The sequence below is a fragment of the Canis aureus genome, chromosome 23, assembly GCF_053574225.1.
Source record: "Canis aureus isolate CA01 chromosome 23, VMU_Caureus_v.1.0, whole genome shotgun sequence".
Classification (NCBI taxonomy): domain Eukaryota; kingdom Metazoa; phylum Chordata; class Mammalia; order Carnivora; family Canidae; genus Canis; species Canis aureus.
Genome location: NC_135633.1, coordinates 50,842,942 through 50,863,027, shown reverse-complemented (window position 1 = coordinate 50,863,027; position 20,086 = coordinate 50,842,942). Strand labels below are relative to the sequence as shown.

General features: G+C 37.9%; 1 protein-coding gene across 8 annotated transcripts in view; it reads right to left on the bottom strand.

The window, feature by feature from the left end:
* ARHGAP42 (Rho GTPase activating protein 42) overlaps positions 1–20,086 on the bottom strand; it is a 287,300-nt gene that overhangs the window by 210,525 nt on the left and 56,689 nt on the right. For all 8 annotated transcript variants that reach the window (XM_077867592.1, XM_077867593.1, XM_077867594.1 and 5 more), the window contains exon 2: positions 12,322–12,417. In XM_077867592.1, the coding sequence (XP_077723718.1) occupies positions 12,322–12,417 (96 nt within the window). The remainder of the gene's footprint in view (positions 1–12,321; positions 12,418–20,086) is intronic.

Below are 20,086 nucleotides of genomic sequence, written 5' to 3'. Positions count from 1 at the left end.
AAAATATTAGAAACATTGAAATATAAAACATTGTATTTCTTTATAAAAGTTATGGAGGGACTTTGATCATTGTTTACCTTCTAATTCTTTCTTATAACTTATGATGGGGGGGCCATTTTTCAGCAAATCATTATGCTCATTTATAAGTTTGGATCAGCTTCCAACACCTCATCCTTTGCATTTTCAATGTGTGGAATATTGAGAGTTCTGTTAATGTGAATTTTTCTACGGCATTACTTCTTCTAAGACATCTCCATATTTTTTGACATGATCACTTTCCTCATCTATGTTAATTTAATCTTCATTAAATTCCTGAGCCTGTATATCTAGTCTCTGGAATAGTGGCAGTATCTATATTCCCATGGTCAGTGATTTCTTTTAGAAAAACTCCATTTACATTGAATTCAAATGTCACTTTTAGCATTATCATTTTGATGTTTTGCTGCACTTCTATGTATTAAGTCCCTTATTTGATTTTCTGTTTTATAAAATGTCATTTGAGTTATCACTGGGAACCAAGAAGGCAACACAGCTAAGTACATGCTTTGCTAAGAAATGAATAAGGGATCCCTGGGTGGTGCAGCGGTTTAGCACCTGCCTTTGGCCCAGGGCGCGATCCTGGAGACCCGGGATCGAATCCCACGTCGGGCTCCCGGTGCATGGAGCCTGCTTCTCCCCCTGCCTGTGTCTCTGCCTCTCTCTCTCTCTCTCTCTCTGTGTGTGACTATCATAAATAAACAAAAATTAAAAAAAATAATAAAAAAAGAAATGAATAAATGTACAGTTACCAATCCCTGAAAAAAATTAAAATTCCTTAAGAAAAATTTTAAATAATCCTTTTTATTTTTATTTTTTAAATAATCCTTTTTATTAAATCCCTATAGCACTTATCAGTCTAAGTTCTACAATAAACTGATACATCTTAGCACCTAACTCCTCTGAAAAATCCCCATGACAGTGGGGATTATTTTTCTGCTTTGCACAAAGATGTGTGTTTAGCACTCAAACAGTCTGACAAATCACAGGTGCTTGAAAATGCTTTTTTGAATGAATAGATGCATGAATGAATGAACAAATAAATTCAAGAGTCAAAGTTCCTGACCTAGGAGTCAGGCAATCAGGATTCTAATACTGGTGCAACTTGAACAAATCATTCCACCTGTTTCTAAAGCAAAATGATACAGTTAGCTTCTGTGTTCTCCAAGGTCTCTTTCTATTCTAAGATACTAAACTCGGGATTCTAAAAAACTAACCTTTCTAAGTCAGAAGTAACACTTTCTGATAATTCAAACAAACAATAACAATAGGCTGTACAGGGATCCCTGGGTGGCGCAGCGGTTTGGCGCCTGCCTTTGGCCCAGGGCGCGATCCTGGAGACCCGGGATCGAATCCCACATCGGGCTCCCGGTGCATGGAGCCTGCTTCTCCCTCTGCCTGTGTCTCTGCCTCTCTCTCTCTCTCTCTGTGTGACTATCATAAATAAATTAAAAAAAATTAAAACAAAAAAAGATTTAAAAACAATAGGCTGTACAACTTCCCACCCTCCCATCTCCACATGTACATGAAATGGTGTGAGAGTCATCCTAGTACTAAAGAAATGCAGCTTCTGGACAGAAAGACATAAACTACTCCACACTAAAACAACTTTAAAGCTGTTTTCAAAACAGACTATATCCAACATGAGCAGACAAAGTCCAGTAAGTAAACTAGGAAATTACTAACAAAACTGTAAACTACACACCACACAGTCCACCACATACCTTTATGGTACCTGATGTTTACCAACAGGTAATAAAACATATTTCTGTTATTACACAAAAAAATATGAAAAAAAAAGTCTTCATGAGCAGGTCATGGCTTACAATTACAAGCCAACCATGATTCCAATTTTACTAAGACCATTCTATTCATACGGAAAATAAAAGAGATGCACTCTAACTATGGTTCTGTGGGTCAATGCAAGTGTATTAGAAAAAGCGTAGGTATCATATCCATAAGTCACATTATTAAAGTCGAGCTACCATTCCCCATTTTCTCCTGGTCACAAGCCCAGAGATACAGCCAAGTAAAACATTTTAAAAAAAGCTCATCTGGAGCAGCTTTCTTAAATCTTCCACAAGGCAGTAACCTTTCTAAAATGCAAATATATCATTTCTCTGATTAACATCCAATGCTTATTACTTTAGGTAAAATTCCACATCCCCTAAATGGTTTATTAAGTCTTGTTTACCTGCCCACAACTTTGACACATGCCATTTTTCCCATTGGATGCCTCCTTTGCTCCCCAAAGCCTTTACTCATCCCTTCCCTAGATCTGCAATCTGCTCCCTACTCCCCTTTCACCTACTATTTCTCCATGACTAATTTAAACATCACTTCCTCAGCCACCCAATTAAGCCTGGTTTATCTCCAGTATGTATGATCTCTCAGCATAATATACTTTGCTCTTATAGCATTCAACACAATTGTAGTTTAACTGTGGCTGGTTGTTTAATGTTGGTCACCCAATGAAAATACAAATCACTTAAGCCATTGATGGTGCCTTCCACCTAGTTGGCACTTGGGTACTTATAGAATAAATGAGTTTTACTGGCAGGAAATATAGGCAGAGGCAGGTTAAAAAGAGGGGAAGAAAGGTACCAAAGCACTCTAATTTCTGGTCCTTTTACTTGTTAAAGTAACCAGGTTAGGCCCAATGGAGTCACGCATGCTAAACCCCACATCAGCAAAGTTTCTGTACTTACTTTCCCAGAAGAAGGCCTAAGTCAACCAATCACTGCCTGCTTGCTCAGCAGGTTACCTAACCCAAACCCAAAACCTTCCTTAGCTCCATCAGGAAAGTAACCCTGCTTTAGCCACTCAGCAAACTCTCAGTATAATTTCCTTGTTCTTGTTCACTTTGGTCTAAAGATCTCTTGCCTTGTATAGCTCTTCAAAGCTCCTGTTTCTATCCACTAGATGTGATGCTGCCTGATTCATGAATCACTGAGTAAAGCCAATTAGATCTTTAAATTTTACTCAGTAAATTTTATTCAACACAATTTGGATTATTGCCCTTATAGAAGAGCAAAAAACAACCCTGCTAGTCATTGAATAGCCATGGCTGCCTTATGGCACCTCACTTTACACAGCAGATTCTCAAGACAGGAATCTCAACTCTTCTGCCTCAATGCATAAACACAAAAGTGCCAGGAGTGTTGACTTCAGGGATACCAAACTATTGTAGAGTAGGCATATTTATAAATACAGAATTGGTGAGTAATGAGGTTAAACAACATATTCCTGCATCCCAAATCATATAGAGCTACAGTATTTATTTCAGTGTCTAGTCATTTTGTTGAGATTTGAGCTATTCAAAGTCACTAACCATAGACTAAAGAGTTTTCCCTCTCTATCCACTCTCGCCTTGAAATCAGCCTTCCTTAAGTTATGTTGTCCTAAAAAGAATATTTGCTATCATCTTAGCCTCTAAGTCAGAGCATTCCAAGAGGACAAGAGCTATTAATTCGCTTTACCACCAGGTCCCCAGGGATTGGCACAATGTAACTTAACAGTCAATTAAACACTAAAGAAATTAAAGAATACAAAAATCTTCAGCTCTGGTTTGAAATATTTAGAAATACTAAGAAATTGGTTCTAAATGATTCCCAAGTCCAAGGAAAAGTTAGGTGTGTTTGTATAAAATTTGGTTTATTACTATATTGAAAAGAATCACGCTAGAAATATCCAAATACATATATATTTTATTTAATATATTCTATTTATGTACTCTAGAATGATTCATTTCTATAAAGGTTTGCTAGGGCCTACAGGAGGACTATCCACATTAACAAATACTAAGCCTCTGCTACAAATAAAGCACTTAAATACTAGTACCATCCAGGAACAGAAATGTGAGTAAAACTCTATAACCTCCAACAGTGTACAGTTTGCTGGAATTGATTAAAAAAAAAGTCTCTATGAAACATACTAAACTACTTTTTGTTTAGCAGATCACTAAGGAAAAAAAGGAGTTTCTGGGGATTAATGTAGATCAGTAAATTAACACAACTTTTTTTTTCTTTTAGATATGTGATTTGTGACATAAGTTTCAGGTTGTTTTTCAGAGCCTGAAATATAAAAATCTAAGCCATTTGATTTCAAATAAATCAAATTACATTATTTAAAACAAAGAGCTAACATGATAAAAAACCTCTCTCTCAAGTGGCATGATTTTTAATGATAGAAACTCCACCTGAAATATGCAACTTTCCCAGCTGTTTCAATCCTTAATTGTGGGTGGTTTCTGTGTGGGTGCAAAAATAACGTGGTTAAAAAAAATGGAAAACAATAATTCAATTGTCCAACTGAGAGCCATTAAGAAGTAAAATATGCTTCCTCTACAGAGTTCAAAAGAAAATGTTATTTGTATAAACAATTTAGGCATTTAAAAATGTTCCACTTTAATAGAGGACTTCCTGATTTATATAACCACATTTAAGTGGGTTATAATGAGGGTTTATAATAAGTCATAGATTCTCTTTTGATTCAGCAAATGAGAAGGTAATCATTTCCTAGAATTTAGTAAAATCAAAGGTCTCTTTTTGAAGAGTTCAGTTGTAGTTAGTAATGATATTGTCTCTGGTTTGGAAATTTTGCCCAAGAAACACTCAAAACGAGTTTTATGGCTACACTCCACCTTCAAATATTAGTAATAATCAATACGGGTGAGTATTTAAAGCTCATCAAGTTCTAAAGAAAATCTTTCCAGAAGCATTTCATAATTTAATACTTTAAAAGTTGAATTTTATTAGTTTAAGTTGAAGAAAACAGGTTCTTTTTAAGCTAATAATCACTTATGATCTTTTAAGCACATTTCTTGGGTTTATAAATATACCAATTATTATTTTTAACCTGAAATACAGGTTACTACCTCAAAGTGTTTTTAAACTATATAGGAACCCCTTCAAAACACATAAAGCAAACCATTTGCCATGCCTCCCACCCCATATTCTTATTTATCACTTGCAAAACTAGATCACACAGTACCTTTCCACTGGACCTAACAGATGCATAATCAAAATGGATGGATTTATTTGGCAAAAAATTAATGCATTTTCCCCATAGTACTTTCTTTAACAAGGAAAATGAAAAAAAATTTTCCAACCACTCCTTTAAAAAATTTCTTCTACTTCACACCCTTTGAACAGGCAACAGTGGTCCTTCACAGGCTCCTATCTATATACCAAGGTGACTCAGGCTCACAGTTAAGTCACTTTACCACCAAGTCACACTTCTGAGAGGTAATCCAACAATAAGTATTTGCAGCTGAGCAAAGTGCTGCTGGCTCAGGAAAACACAATAAAGCCCTGTGACTTGAAAAGTCACTATTTTAAATTTGTGTCCTATAGTCTCACCTTTTGCAATGTTCTCCTAAAGAAGGAACAGGAAAGAATCCAAAATGTAAAGTATACCACAGACAACAGAATATACAAAACTTGGTTCAGTTTAAGTTACCATTCATTAAACTGTACACATAATCTGTAGATATAATCTATCTAGATTTGCCTATAAAAGGGGTTTTTTTGGGCAGTCTGGGTGGCTTAGCGGTTTAGCGCCGCCTTCAGCCCAGAGCGTGATCCTGGAGACCCGGGATCGAGTCCAACGTCCGGCTCCCTGCATGGAGCCTGCTTTTCCTTCCGTCTGTGTCTCTGCCTTTCTCTCTCTCTGTCTCTCATGAATGAATAAATAAATTCTTTAAAAAGAAAAAAGGTTTTCTGTTTTGTTTTGTTTTGTTTTGTTTTTAAGTTGTACCAGGTCTTTATTTTAAAAACTATTAAGTACTAGCCATCGTTATTGCTGTCTGCATATCTGCACTGAAAACAATAAATACATGAACAGGAATATATTAGCTATGTCAGAAATATCTGTGCAATTATTATGAATATATTTGATCTGAATTACCTAATTGATGGCCCCTCATTTCTGCACTCAGAGCTGGGAGCCATAACCTTAGTCGACAAGTGGTTTTGTGTTGTCTGTCTTCACCACAGGAATTTTCTGTTTAGGTGTGTCTAAGGGAATGAAGTCCCCACCTAAAATATTTATTAGCAAACTGACTCTCCTTCTTGGTAAATGTTTAATCCTTGGTTCATGTTGTGTAAAACTTTCCTGAGAATTACCAAAGGCTATCATACAACTGCTAACCAAGTTGTTTATGCACAATTGCAACTGGACTTTCCGATGGTTTCCAAGATTACACAGAATGAACAAGATTTGCCGCATTTTAATGACTAATATTTTTATTGGCACCAGCTTAGCCTAATAATATCTGATTTTTAATCTAGACTTTTAAGACTTCGGTTAAAAGTGATTTCAAATTGTAGGCACCAAATACAGAAACAAAATAAGTTGCATGTCCCAATCTTGGTATGGATATGGATTTTGAAGTGATACACTAAGATTTACAGCCTTTTATTATCCTATACTCTCAGATGTTAAATTAACCTAGAAAAACAACCTATTTCATAGGTAGATTCACAGTAATAACTGTGAGCTTCTATTGTTTGAATGAGCCAGTGTAAACAGGGGTTTTAAAAGGGCACTATTTCATTTTCTGTAGAGATAGCCTTTTATCTCCTACTAGTAAGGTTTTAAGGCTCAGCACATGACTTTGGAAGTTATCACTTCCCATGCATGTACATGTGTACATGCACCAGAACTGATGCAGTGGGCACTGATTTTTTTTGCATTTACATACATATTACTTACTGTGTAAATATAGTTAAGCGATGGTACATTCAAATGTTACCCATATAATTATTAAAGGAGGATTGAATCTTATAAGCAGTTTGTAATCAATCTGTACCGTCCCTCACCAATTTCTAAGCTCCAAGTGTTCAGCTACTGAACTCCTGACTTACTCCTAACTAAAGATCTTTACTCAGTTCAAAAACTAAAGAAATATAAGTAGGTAATTAGAGCAGCTGTGAGAAGTTAATTTGGATGGATTCAATAGGCTGCTTCCCACTAGGCTAGCACTACAATTGACAGATAAAATGGAGCTGTGGAAAGTTCACATGCAGTTCATTTATCCCTGTAAGAAGGGAGGAGAAAAGACCTCTTGATGCTTTTGAATGGAAAGGAAGGTGCTAAAGGGAAAGCACAAGAATGCTGTCCTGTTTGGGACTTCAATTCTGGAAACAACTGACCTGTTCTCTGAGCCAGAGAAATTCCACATTGGGTCACAGGCAACTAATTATATTTTGCTTCCTTCCAAGTCAGCAATGTTTCACTAGCGCTAAAACAAACAAACTAAAGAACCCCAAATGCACAAGTCCAAAAGGATGGGAGAAGAAGGGGACAGATGAAGAGTAGGACTGATTTACAGGCCAGTCACATGCCTACCCACCTATAAAACAATCAGAACAGCTTCCACAAATTAGGTAATTTACTGATATGGAAACAGAATCTTTTCCTTACATTGCTCAAAATCTGTTTTTCACCCTATTCCACCATAAGCACATTAAAAGTAGGCATCTTACTCATCTTCCTACCACCTCCCTACTCATTCCTACCACAGCTCATATACAAAAAGCAAATGTCTTGATTTTACACGTTCTCATTGACATTACTTGCTTATAAAAGATGAGTTTTTGTATGTCATCATTTCTAATGGTTCCATCATTGGTAAGTCTCAAAACCACTCTGGCTGAGAATGTTGCGGCTGTTACTCAATGCTAAGAGCCACAGCTGTCTCTACTTCATTCCTCTTTGGTTAAATCAGAGGAATAAAGAGGCTGAAACTGGGGCTTCCACAAGCTATTTTAAACAAAGTTGGAACTACGTATCTTCCCATGTAGAATTAAAACTGATGATAAAAATAAATAAGACTGATGAAGGAGGGTAAGGATAGTTCCTTGCCCATGCACTCCAGCCCTACACAACAGTCTCAGGGATATATTCCTAGGTCACTATCCTTGCAACAGCAGCTTGCAATGTACTCATAATTCTTCCATGTTAGAAATGGTTATAGTCTTCTCTTTATATTTTCAAATGTTTAGAATGCACTTGAGGACTCAGTACAAGGATAAAAATTGTCGGATGGAGAGGATATACCTATTTTTTACTTTTGTTTCAAAAATAATATTTTAGACTACTTTTTGCTCTAGGTTAGGTTCCAAATAAAGTATTAATGTTTAAATCAGATTCCCAGTAATAGGAGATACATAAGTCTCCTGATCTAAAAGCATCAAGGACCATTACATCTATACTTACATAGCATTCATCATTTGCTCCTCTTTGATCTAACTCCTTAAAGCCCCCAAAGCACCAGAATTTAATCTAGTATTCATTGTCTACAATAAACCACCTCCTGATCAAGTCACAGCTTTCAAATCTAACCTACAAGAGCCACAACAGGATCCATTTAAACCACAGTGGAAAGAGACTAGAGACCAATGCTGAAGATCGAATTCACCACAACCTGGGGAAATCACCTAACATCTGCCTGAAAGGCTGCAGAGCGTAAATTTAAAAACCCTGCCTCTTCAGTTACATGTGACTTCAAGAAGGTATTTTAAGTAAGTTTAAAGGAGATTAAGAGAAATACGCAGAAATATGTTTATTATACTTTTTAACAAGATCAACTAGAATCTGGGGCACCTGGGTGGCTCAGTGGTTGAGCATCTGCCTTTGGCTCAGGCTCGTGATCCGGGGGTCCTCTGATCAAGTCCTGAATCAGGCTCCCCGCAGGGAGTCTGCCTCTCCTTCTGCCTGTGTCTCTGCCTCTCTCTGGAGAGATTCTCAACTAGAATCAACCTGAATGTTCCATGGATTTTATTTCTTTAGTTTATGTATTTACACTGACGAAACATTTTAAAGTTATGAAATTATTAAAAAATCCAAAGTATTTGCCATAATCCTCTTTAAAAGAAAACAAATTATACATATTTTTATTAAATATACATACAAATATACATTACAAATTATATACATATATAATGATTAGAAAAATAAACACATAAGTGAAAAAATTAAAATTTATAAGAAAACTATGTCATTTATTCAACAATTTAACTGAGGGTCTATCATGAGTCAGGCCCTAGGTTAGGTGCTAAAGCTAAAGTGGTTTTAAAAAAGAAAAGATAGGGGCACCTGGTTGGCTCAGTGGTTGAGCATCTGCCTTTGGCTCAGGTTGTGATCCCAGAGTCCTGGGATCAAGTCCCATATTGGGCTCAACCTGCTTCTCCCTCTGCCTATGTCTCTGCCTCTCTCTCTCTCTCTGTCTCTCATGAATAAATAAATAAAAATATTTTTTAAAAAAGAAAGACAAGACAGGGATGCCTGAGTAGCTCAGTTGGTTAAGTGACTGACTCTACATTTAGGTTCAGGTCATGATCACAGGGTCCTGGGATTAAGCCCTACAACAGACTCTCTGCTGAGCAGGTAGCCTGCTTCCCCCTCTCTTTCTGCCTGCCTCTCTGCCTACTTGTGCGGTCTCTCCCTCTGTGTCAAATAAATAAATAAAATCTTAAAAAAAAAAAAAAAAAGATTCTCTTCTCCCTCTCCTGCCCTCCCCCACTCTATTGCAATCTCTCTAAAAAAAAAAAAAATTTTTTTTTTAAAGATTTTATTTATTCATGAGAGACACAGAGAGACAGGCAGAGACACAGGCTGAGGGAGAAGCAGGCTCCATGCAGGGAGCACGACGTGGGACTCGATCCCGGATCTCCAGGATCACGCCCTGGGCTGCAGACGGCGCTAATCCGCTGTGCCACTGGGGCTGCCCTCTAAAACAAAATTTAAAAATAAAATTCAAAAAATCTGGCCTCTGCCTTCTTGGAGTTATGATTACAATTACATTACTAAGTAAAAATAAATGCTATTATATAAGTACTTAGTTTTATTTTTTCTAAATAATAATGCTTATATATTAGTACTTTAGTAATATAATCAAAGCTTTTTTGCCAGGTGTGTGTTTCAAAGTCTAGGTTGGGGACTAGACATTTATGACACAAATGTCAAGAAGTGGCACACAAAGATGACAACTATTGTTCCAAGTGCCAGTGGTGTGTGATCGCTGAAGGTGCCCTTTCTCATTCACCCTGTAAAGAGAAAAAAGTAATGCTGTTGAGGCGCATGTGGCAGTCCTCATCCTACATGGCTCAGCTACTTTTCATCACAATACTGAAGGTGGAGGAGTCTTTTTTTTTTTTTTAAAGAACTTCTTTTTTTTTTTTTTAATTTTTATTTATTTATGATAGTCACAGAGAGAGAGAGAGAGAGAGAGAGAGGCAGAGACACAGGCAGAGGGAGAAGCAGGCTCCACGCACCGGGAGCCCGACGTGGGATTCGATCCCGGGTCTCCAGGATCGCGCCCTGGGCCAAAGGCAGGCGCCAAACCGCTGCGCCACCCAGGGATCCCCTCATTTTTGATTTCAATAGACCAGCTACCTCTACCTCCCCCTGAGTAACTAACACTCCTAAAGGAGCAACCAATAAAGTGACCACCTGGTACATGGCCTCTGAAAGACTGCCACCTTGGCCATACTGATATATGCATAATGCAAATCCCATCTGCAAGGAGAGCTTGTCTAAGAACTCTGAATTCTACTAGTTATTTATCCAGAAGGAACTTTTTTTTTTAAAGATTTTATTTACTTATTCATAGAGGCACAGAGAGAGAATGAGAAGTAGAGACACAGGCAGAAGGAGAAGCAGGCTCCATGCAGAGAGCCTGATGTGGGACTCGATCCAGGGTCTCCAGGATCACGCCCTGGGCTGCAGGCGGTGCTAAACCGCTGCGCCACCGGGGCTGCCCAGAAGGAACTTTTGTCAATGTGAGCAAGCTAAAGCCACACAATGAATCAAAGTCAGCTTATTTCCTCCTGAGAGCCGTTTTTGGTGGGGATAACACTGCCCTTTCCTTTCACAGCTAGGTTTGGGCTTGCTACTTAGGGTTTCAAAAATAAACCATACTGTTTAGGAATACATATATAACTGATAAAACCATATAAGAAAAAGAAATGTGATTGTGGAGGGGCATGTCTAGGATTACAAGTCCTTACTACTCAAAGTGTGGTCCATGGACCAGGAGTGTCATATCTCCTTCAAGTCTGTCTGAAATGCAGAATCACACACTCCACCTGAGACCTTCTGTATCAGAATCTGCATTTCATAAGATCTCCAGCTGTTTCATATACACATTAAACTTTGAGGGTCACTGTTCTTTTTTTTTTTTTTTAAGATGTTATTTATTTATTCATGAGAGACACACAGAGAGGCAGAGACATAGGCAGAGGGAGAAGCAGGCTCCTTGCAGGGAGCCTGATGCAGGACTCAATCCCAGGACCCCGGGATCACAACCTGAGCCGAAGGCAAGACACAACCACTCAGCCATCCAGGGGCCCAAGGGTCACTGTTCTAAACACTTGTAATATTCTATTTTTATATCTGGAAGAGGAGCACACTTAGTATCATCCTCACAAATGTACATATTCTTTAGTCTTTGATTATGTGACATGTAGCTAACTCAGTCTACAAATGGACCCACTGTCAAAAACCTATTAATAGTGATTGTTAAAATGTAACCTTCAAACAGTAAAAATTCAGATACAGATAAAACTCCAGGGAATCACATAACCTGACTTCTTCATTTCATGGGAAATAAAACCGTCTGAATCAGGAGGGTCAATTTTTCCCTTATAAACAAATACTCATGTTAAGAGAGAAATCAGTATTAAATTTTTTAAAATCAAAATAATTCTTAAAACCAGTACCTTGTATTTAATAGTAGATGCCCAATATATCTTTGAATGAATGATTCACTTTGAGGCAGAAACAAAGATTGTTGTCTACCTCTTTTCAAAGGACTGAGCTAAATTATAGGATGATAAATAAGTAATTTCCTTATGGAAAAAAATACAAGTTCGATTTTTAGACAATTTATAATACTGTCCTCTACAATAACCAAAAATTGCCCTTAAACTTTTATCAAATCAGAATATTTTACATGTTTAGCATTTAGGTATATGAATCTGTTTGGTTTCTCTTTTTTTAACTTTTTTTATTTTTATTTTTTAAAGATTTTATTTATTTATTTATTTATGAGAGACACAGAGAGAAAGGCAGAGACACAGGCAGAGGGAGAAGTAGGCTCCATGCAGGGAGCCCAATGTGAGGACTCGATCCCAGCATTTCAGGATTATGCCCTGGTTGGAAGGCAGATGCTCAACCACTGAGCCACCCAGGCGTCCCAGAATCTGTTAGATTTCAAAGAAATCAGTATCTGAAGTAGGACTTTTAAAATTATTTAGAATATTAAAGAACAACAGTACTCACCAATACTAATTTCATCATCTGTTTCAGCATCACCAATACATTCAAACTGGAAATCTTGCAGTGACTGGGAAAATTTCTGTACGGCCATAGACAGATCTGTAATTAAAAAGTCAAAACAAACAAACAAACAAACCATAAGTTGAAAGTATCATGGAATACAAGAGCTTCCATACATGTTATTGTCTGACTTCAGTTTTAATATTATATTTACCATATTTTATATGGTAATATACCATATATTTTAAAATACTAGCTTGACAAATTTAAGCAGTTTTTAAGAGACTGCTAAAGAAATATTTTAGGAATTGGATCTGCTCTGCCCACAGGGAATTTGTCCCTTATTTTTGGTGTTAGTTGTGTACTATCTGAAGCCAATTCCCAAATTCTTTATCAAAGAACTACCATTCACTCCCTATAAATGGAGCATTTATTTAAAAAAAAAAAAAAGAACAAACGAACAAAAGAAAGCCAGCCAGCCACTAAGTTTGCCAATGGAGCAGGGAGAAAGGGAGGAGAAAGCAGCCAATCTTTGATAAGGAAGAGTCACCAATGTACAGACTACAGAGCAGGTGAGGAATGTGTTTTGATCCCTTAATGTGAAAGGCCACCTAAAAGGGTGTTTACAAATAACCTTGTGATTTATAGGGGACCTCAAGATAAATATATTCTTCAATTCAGGCTTCAGTCTGAAAAAAGTCCAGAGTATGACTAAATCCAGAAGAATTCTTTATTCCTGGAGAGAATAAAGAAAAACCCATAATATAATGAGAAGTAAAGCCCAGGGATGCATCCTAACAGAGTGATTAAGAATGTACTCTGGAGCCAGTCTGCCTAGGTGGAAACCCAAGTCCCACCAAGTACTTGCTACCTGACCTTGGGCAAATTATTTAACTCCTCTGGGCCATTGTTTCCTCATCTGTGAAGGGAGAATAACAATTGCATAACCACCTCACACCAGTTGCTTTAAGGATTGAGTAAATTAATATTTGAAAAGAGTTTGGAACCAAGCCTGGCACTTAATAAACACTGTATAAGTTTTTTAAGGAAAATTTTAAATCAGTCTGACGGTGCAGCATAATAGAGGCTTTAAAGAACCCACCTCTCATAACTACTCTGATCATCCACACCAACTTTTCCACAGAAATCTGTGCCAGTAGGAAAACATAGTTTTCTGGAATTCACCCTATTACTTCATTTAGTGGTGTCTCCCAGGGGTTCAAGTCCAATATCTGAACTCTTATATTGAATTCAGGCAAGAGAACCTAACAGAAGACTTTCTCCTTAACCAAAGGTTATCCAGGCTCTGAACCTTTATCTTGACTAGGCCTCTACTTTGGCTCCAGTCGTCACTGGCTCTACAAAATCCAGTATTTTTTTTTTTTAAGATTTTTTATTTATTTATTCATGAGAGACACACACAGAGAGAGAGAGAGAGAGAGAGGCAGAAACACAGGCAGAGGGAGAAGCAGGCTCCATGCAGGGAGCCCAATGTGGGACTCGATCCCGGGTCTCGAGGATCACACCCCAGACTGAAGGCGGCACTAAACCGCTGAGCCACCCGGGCTGCCCACAAAATCCAGTTTTAGCAAGAATTTTGCCAAGTCAGTTTAGAGAGAATTCCCCACTCTGAACATGGGATCAAAATCTTCATCCTCTACCTTTTTCCTTGGCCTGCCTTCACCAAGAGTCCCCCTTCCTTTGGTGTCTCCTACCAGTAATTTTTCATACCAATCCAGTATCCCCTAACACAATCCCAAGCCTGCTCCTTAGCTATAAATCACTACTTGTTCTTTTTAAATTCAGAGTTGAGTATGATCTCTCTCCCCTATTGTGATAATCTTGACACCTTTGGCAATCTTGAATAAAGTACTCCTTAACATTTAACTAGTGTATTGCTTCTCGGCCTTTTGGCTAAGATCAAGTGTAACATTTTAACTGGGATCAGAATAATTTTCTCTTTACAAGAACAGTTGAGGTCCTATGCCTAGACACAGAACCTCCTGTGGTAACCTACCATTCAGGAAACCCCAGCACTCATCCAAAAAAGTAAGTACTCAAGAATGAATAGGTCTTCAAACATTAAGGTCACTTTTTTGTGTCGCTGTGACCCAAAGAACTCACCAATACCCTGAACAAAGACAATTCTGAAGACGACAGGCCTCAAGCTTCAGACAGACTTAAAAAAAAAAAATCAAATTACACACACAAGACAGATTTTTTTGAAAAAAGAAATTATTCTCTGGAAAGATGATGCTACTCATAGATTATACCTTTTCCCACAAGACGGCTAAAACTTTTGTCCAGCTGCACATTCTACTTGAGAAGTACTTTCAATTTACTTTCTATCACCTTAAGAATGGCTCTGCATTGGGCTTTCAGAAAGATAAAGAGAGGCTTCTTAATGAATTATTAGTCAATGAGAAAACAAAGGCTACATTAGAACTAGACTTCACCAATTACCTTTGAGCTCTTAGACAATCATCCATCCTTCCCCCAAACTATTTTTCTTATCTTTACAACAGAGAATTAACATTGATCTCACAGGTTGTTCTAAGGACTAAACGAACGAAGTATGTGCCTGGTACATACTAGGCAATTCAATAAATGGTGTCAATTATTATCATTCAAGTCCAACTCATAAAGGTGGGAAAGTTGACTGGCCTTCCAGAGAGAAGGACACTGTACCAAAGTGTGCATTTACCTGACAATGCACAGCTCTGCTAAGGGCAGAGAAATCATGACACCTATTCAAATGTTATAAGAAGAAAAAGAAAGTAGACTCTTGGGATAATTTTAAGCCAAGCTGTTTATGGGTACTTTCCCTGAGATGGAAATTAATGTCCCTTTGTTTTTCTATGTATTATATAAATGTTTACGGTAAAATGGATTCGAAATCAGTGATGCAATTCCTACAGAAGTTGAGATGGGGAATAGTGTATATGGATGAATCAGCGTGCTGATTAAGAATTCTGTAAGAGGGGCAGCCCGGGTGGCTCAGCAGTTTAGTGCCGCCTTTAGCCCAGGGTGTGATCCTGGAGACCCGGGATCGAGTCCCACATCGGGCTCCCTGCATGGAGCCTGCTTCTCCCTCTGCCTGTGTCTCTGCCTCTCTCCCTCTGTGTCTCTCATGAATAAATAAATAAAATCTTAAAAAAAAAAAAAAAAGAATCTGTAAGAGATTTTCATCCTTCTCTCCCCTCCTCACCACTGGTTCCTCAGAGTTTCCCTTCAAACAAACAATGAGCCATCCCTGGCAGCTTTGTCCTAGCGAGCTGACACAATATCCCATAATTGACCATTTCTTTCTAAAAGATACTTTGCTCCTTGATTAAAAGAAAGGTAAGCTCAGCAGTTGAGCACCTGCCTTTGGCTCAGGGCATGATCCTGGAGTCCCAGGATGGAGTCCCACATCGGGCTCCCTGCATGGAGCCTGCTTCTCCCTCTGCCTGTGTCTCTGCTTCTCTCTCTGTGTCTCTCACGAATAAATAAATAAAATCTTAAAGAAAAAAAAAAGGTAAGCTGTTTTTTCCTTTTGCAGACATCACAGTGGATGCACTATAACAAATTCCTGTTCCCAGACAAGACCACAGAAGCCCACTTTATAAGCTATTCTTGTCAAGATAGCCAAGTAATTGAGAATGTGAGTTCTAGTGGCAGAGTACCTGGGTTAACTTCTGGCCTCTACCAATCAGTAACACGACTGTGGACAAGTTCCTTAACTTCTCTGTACCTCAGGATCATCATCTGTTAAGTGGAACAGAACCTGTCTCTCAGCGTTACTCTGAGAAGTAAATGAATTAAATATAAACGAAGATCTTAGAACAGTGTTCTGGCACACAGCTTAAAACGTGTTGGCTATTTCCATTTTAACCATCTTAGAAAAGAAAAAAAAAAATCAGGAATGAAGGTGGCAGCTGTTAGACCTTAGATAACCTTGGAAAATGCCCAAGAAAACCATCTGTTGATGGCAGTTTCAAGTTCTCTCTTGGTGTACTGCAATCAGGCCATGACAAAGACAACCTGATTATTCAGTATTTCTGTGTAAGAGATAAGTGTCTATTTCAACCCTGGAATGAACAATGTAGGAATGATCTCTCCCTGGTCCTTTCAGAGGCATAAGGAGACAGGATTACAATTTAAAAACTTGGTTCTCAAGTAATTCAGATGATAATTCCAAAACTAAAGAGACATTGGCAATATGACTTATTTTTAACTTCAAGTGTCTGGGTTCTTGACTTTCCTTTTATTTGTTCTCATTTTCTAAAAACGAAAGTAATTTGGTCAAAATATCAGGTCAAAAATATTATCAAGGTAAAAAACTTAGGATTTTTCTGCCAATAATATTGATCAATTTTCAAAATGAGGAATCCGTTCACTCTCTTTATCTGGGCTCCATCTCCCTCTGAACTAGAAAGCACAACACCTTTAACTGACTTGAAACCACATGAAACACACTATTTCCTAATTGTCTAAAGTTTCTCAACGATGGACAGATGCATGGTACCGAAATACTGGTTCTAAAATCTTTAAATAAAACTGATTCACATCTGATTATATAGAATTTAAAACCTAATTTTTAGGGGATCCCTGGGTGGCGCAGCGGTTTGGCGCCTGCCTTTGGCCCAGGGTGCGATCCTGGAGACCCGGGATCGAATCCCACGTCGGGCTCCCGGTGCATGGAGCCTGCTTCTCCCTCTGCCTGTGTCTCTGCCTCTCTCTCTCTCTCCTCTGTGACTATCATGAATAAATGAATAAAATCTTTAAAAATAAATAAATAAATAAATAAGACCTAATTTTTAAAATTCTATTGTTGAATTTTAAAGTATCAAAATGTGTAATGATAAATATCTACATTTTCTCTTACATACAAAAAGAAAGGTCAAGCATATAAAATACAGCAAGCGGAGAGTTCTAGTTTAGGCAAGGCTGTCTCTTTCTCCCTATTTCTACCCAACTATTAGATCAGAGTCACCTGGCCACATTCTAAGGTGAAGGCAGAGGAATAACATTTACTAGCAAGCGAGGTTGTACACAGTAAAGACGGCACAAGTACCACCTGTACCACATCTTTTCCTTTTTTATTTTTTTTGCCTAACCTGCAAGTTAAGCAAGGATATCTTCTCATATATTCACATTACGTTGAAAGAAATTACACTGGGCTTTAATTAGTCAGCAATGTTTTTATATCAAAGAGTTAACCTGTAGCACCCATGATTAGATGATCCTAAAGAAACACTAAAACTTCATTTCATTAGAGAAATAAAACATGCTTAGTAAATAATTGTAATTCTTCTTATACATTAAGAGCTACCTTTTACCTTAGAAGTGACAATGGAATTATTTTTATAATGTTAGGTATGGAAATGAGCTATATTTATGTCAGAGCAAGTACAACTAGACAGTCCACTGGTACAAGAAACCCAGTTGCTCTGAGATTGAAGACTCACAGGAGCAATATATCCAGATATATATGCTGTATATATGCTGTATCTTCACACTACCACGCAGAAGCCAGAGAGTACAAAGCAATGGAAATACAAAAGTAAGATGATATATATATATATATATATATATATCTCCTTGCCTGCAAAAGGGCACAGTCCAGTAGGAGCATCAGACATGTAAATAAATCCTATCATAGGCCAATTGATAAAGTCCCCTGCAGAGGTTAATAACGCCATCCCTCAGGTAGTATTTACCATGTGCCCAATACTTTTCCAAACACTTAACATAAATTAAACCATTAATTCTTACAACAGCCACACAAAGCAGGTATCATCACTACCATTTTACAGATGGGAGAAACCAAGCACAGGTAAGTTAAGTGACGTTCCCAAGTTCATACAAGCTAGTAAATAACAGAGCCAGATTTTCAACCCAGGGAGCCTAGCTCCAGAATCCCCACTTCATCACACTGCCATGCTGTTCTGCACATACAGGTAGCAAATAAGAAGGCACAATCAATTCTGCTTGAGTGCATGGGGGAAGGCTTCTCAGAATAATCAATGAAAACAGAGACTTAAGAGACACAACAACATACCAAGAATGATCAAGGTAACAAAATGTACAGAATCTTCCAAAATGCATTTTCTACCTATATATCCAACCTCACCTATCAAGACTCACACCAAGCTGGCGTACTGGTTATTACTAGAAACAAACATCCAGTCTCTTTGCCTCTTTTTATGTTGTTATTCCTATTTCTAGAGATAATACTCTTCTCCATGGTCTCTTTCAATATATCTCTCAAGCCCCCATTTCCTCCAAAAAGCCCTTCCTGATCCCTTCCAATTTGGTATTATCTCCTCTTTTACACTTTCCACTATATGTTGTGACTCACTTGCTGTGCTTTCTCTATTTTACCTTTACTCTGTTATCCATAAACCTAGTCTATCAATTCTATTTTATTTTATTTCTTTAATATTTTATTTATTTATTTACAAGAGACACACACACAGAGAGAGGCAGAGACATGAGCAGAGGGAGAAGCAGGCTCCCTGCAGGGAGCCCGATGTGGGACTCTATCCCGAGACTCCAGGATCACGCCCTGAGCCGAAGGCAGATGCTCAACCGTTGAGCCACCCAGGTGCCCCAATCCACCCTATTTTAAATAGTGTAATAAAGGTAGGAAGTTTTACCATCTGTGAATACTATACAAGTATCCAGCACCATATTTTATATACAAGAGCTCAATTTTTGAAAGCATAAATTTCTGTAAGGCAAGTAAATACTCCAACTTTCCAGGTACCTTTCATCTTCTCTTCGTCCCACTCCTGTAATCCCCTAATGTGGATTTTTCAACCACTGGTAAAACATGAGTTGTCAATTCTCCAAAAAAAAAAAACAATAAATAATAAAATGTTTTACTAATTACAAGCAAGAAGTTTCAATATACAATCACAATAGTGATAGCAATAGTGTTGATGTTTTACTATTTCAAAGTTCTTACATATTTTTTCCTCATCTTCACACAAAGCTATGAGGGCTGATGCTCTGAAAATTTAAGTAATAACTTAATTTGCCCAAAGTCCAAGAGGTAAACACCCTTCTGGACAGGTCTTCTCCCCAAATTTGAAGTTCTTTCTGCTGCATCCATAGCTAATCCCCAATGACTAACAAGCATTATAATTAGGGAGGGGTATGCCTTTAACAACATCTCACTAATCCCTTACCAGCTATATAAATTCTAAGATAGTAAGTCTCCATGTATTGAACTATTTATTAGGGCTAGCTATGCTTATTAGCATGGAATAACCTACATTAGATGGTCGTTATGAGGGCAGCCTGGGTGGCTCAGAGGTTTAGCGCCACCTTCAGCCCAGGGCCTGATCCTGGACACCTGGGATCAAGTCCCACGTCAGGCTCCCTGCATGGAGCCTGCTTCTCCCTCTGCCTGTGTCTCTGCCTCTCTCTCTCTTTCTCTGTGTTTCATGAATAAATAAATGAAATATTTTTTTTAAAAGATGGTCATTATGAAACACCATGTAGAAGCCAAAGGAAATGCACATATTCTTATACATTCTAATGCTACGAAGTAACTGGATAATATTCTAGGAGCTTCTTGACAGTAGGTATCTATTCTTCATCTCATAGTGCCCTTAGTGCCCAATAGATAGCAGACACAAATAAGACCAGAGGGACCAGAAAGACAGAAATGTACACCAATGTATTAATATAAGAATTCACTGTACGGGTGCCTGGTTGGTTCTATTGGTTAAACATCAGATTCTTGATTTCAGCTCAGGTCATGATCTTAGTTCAAGTC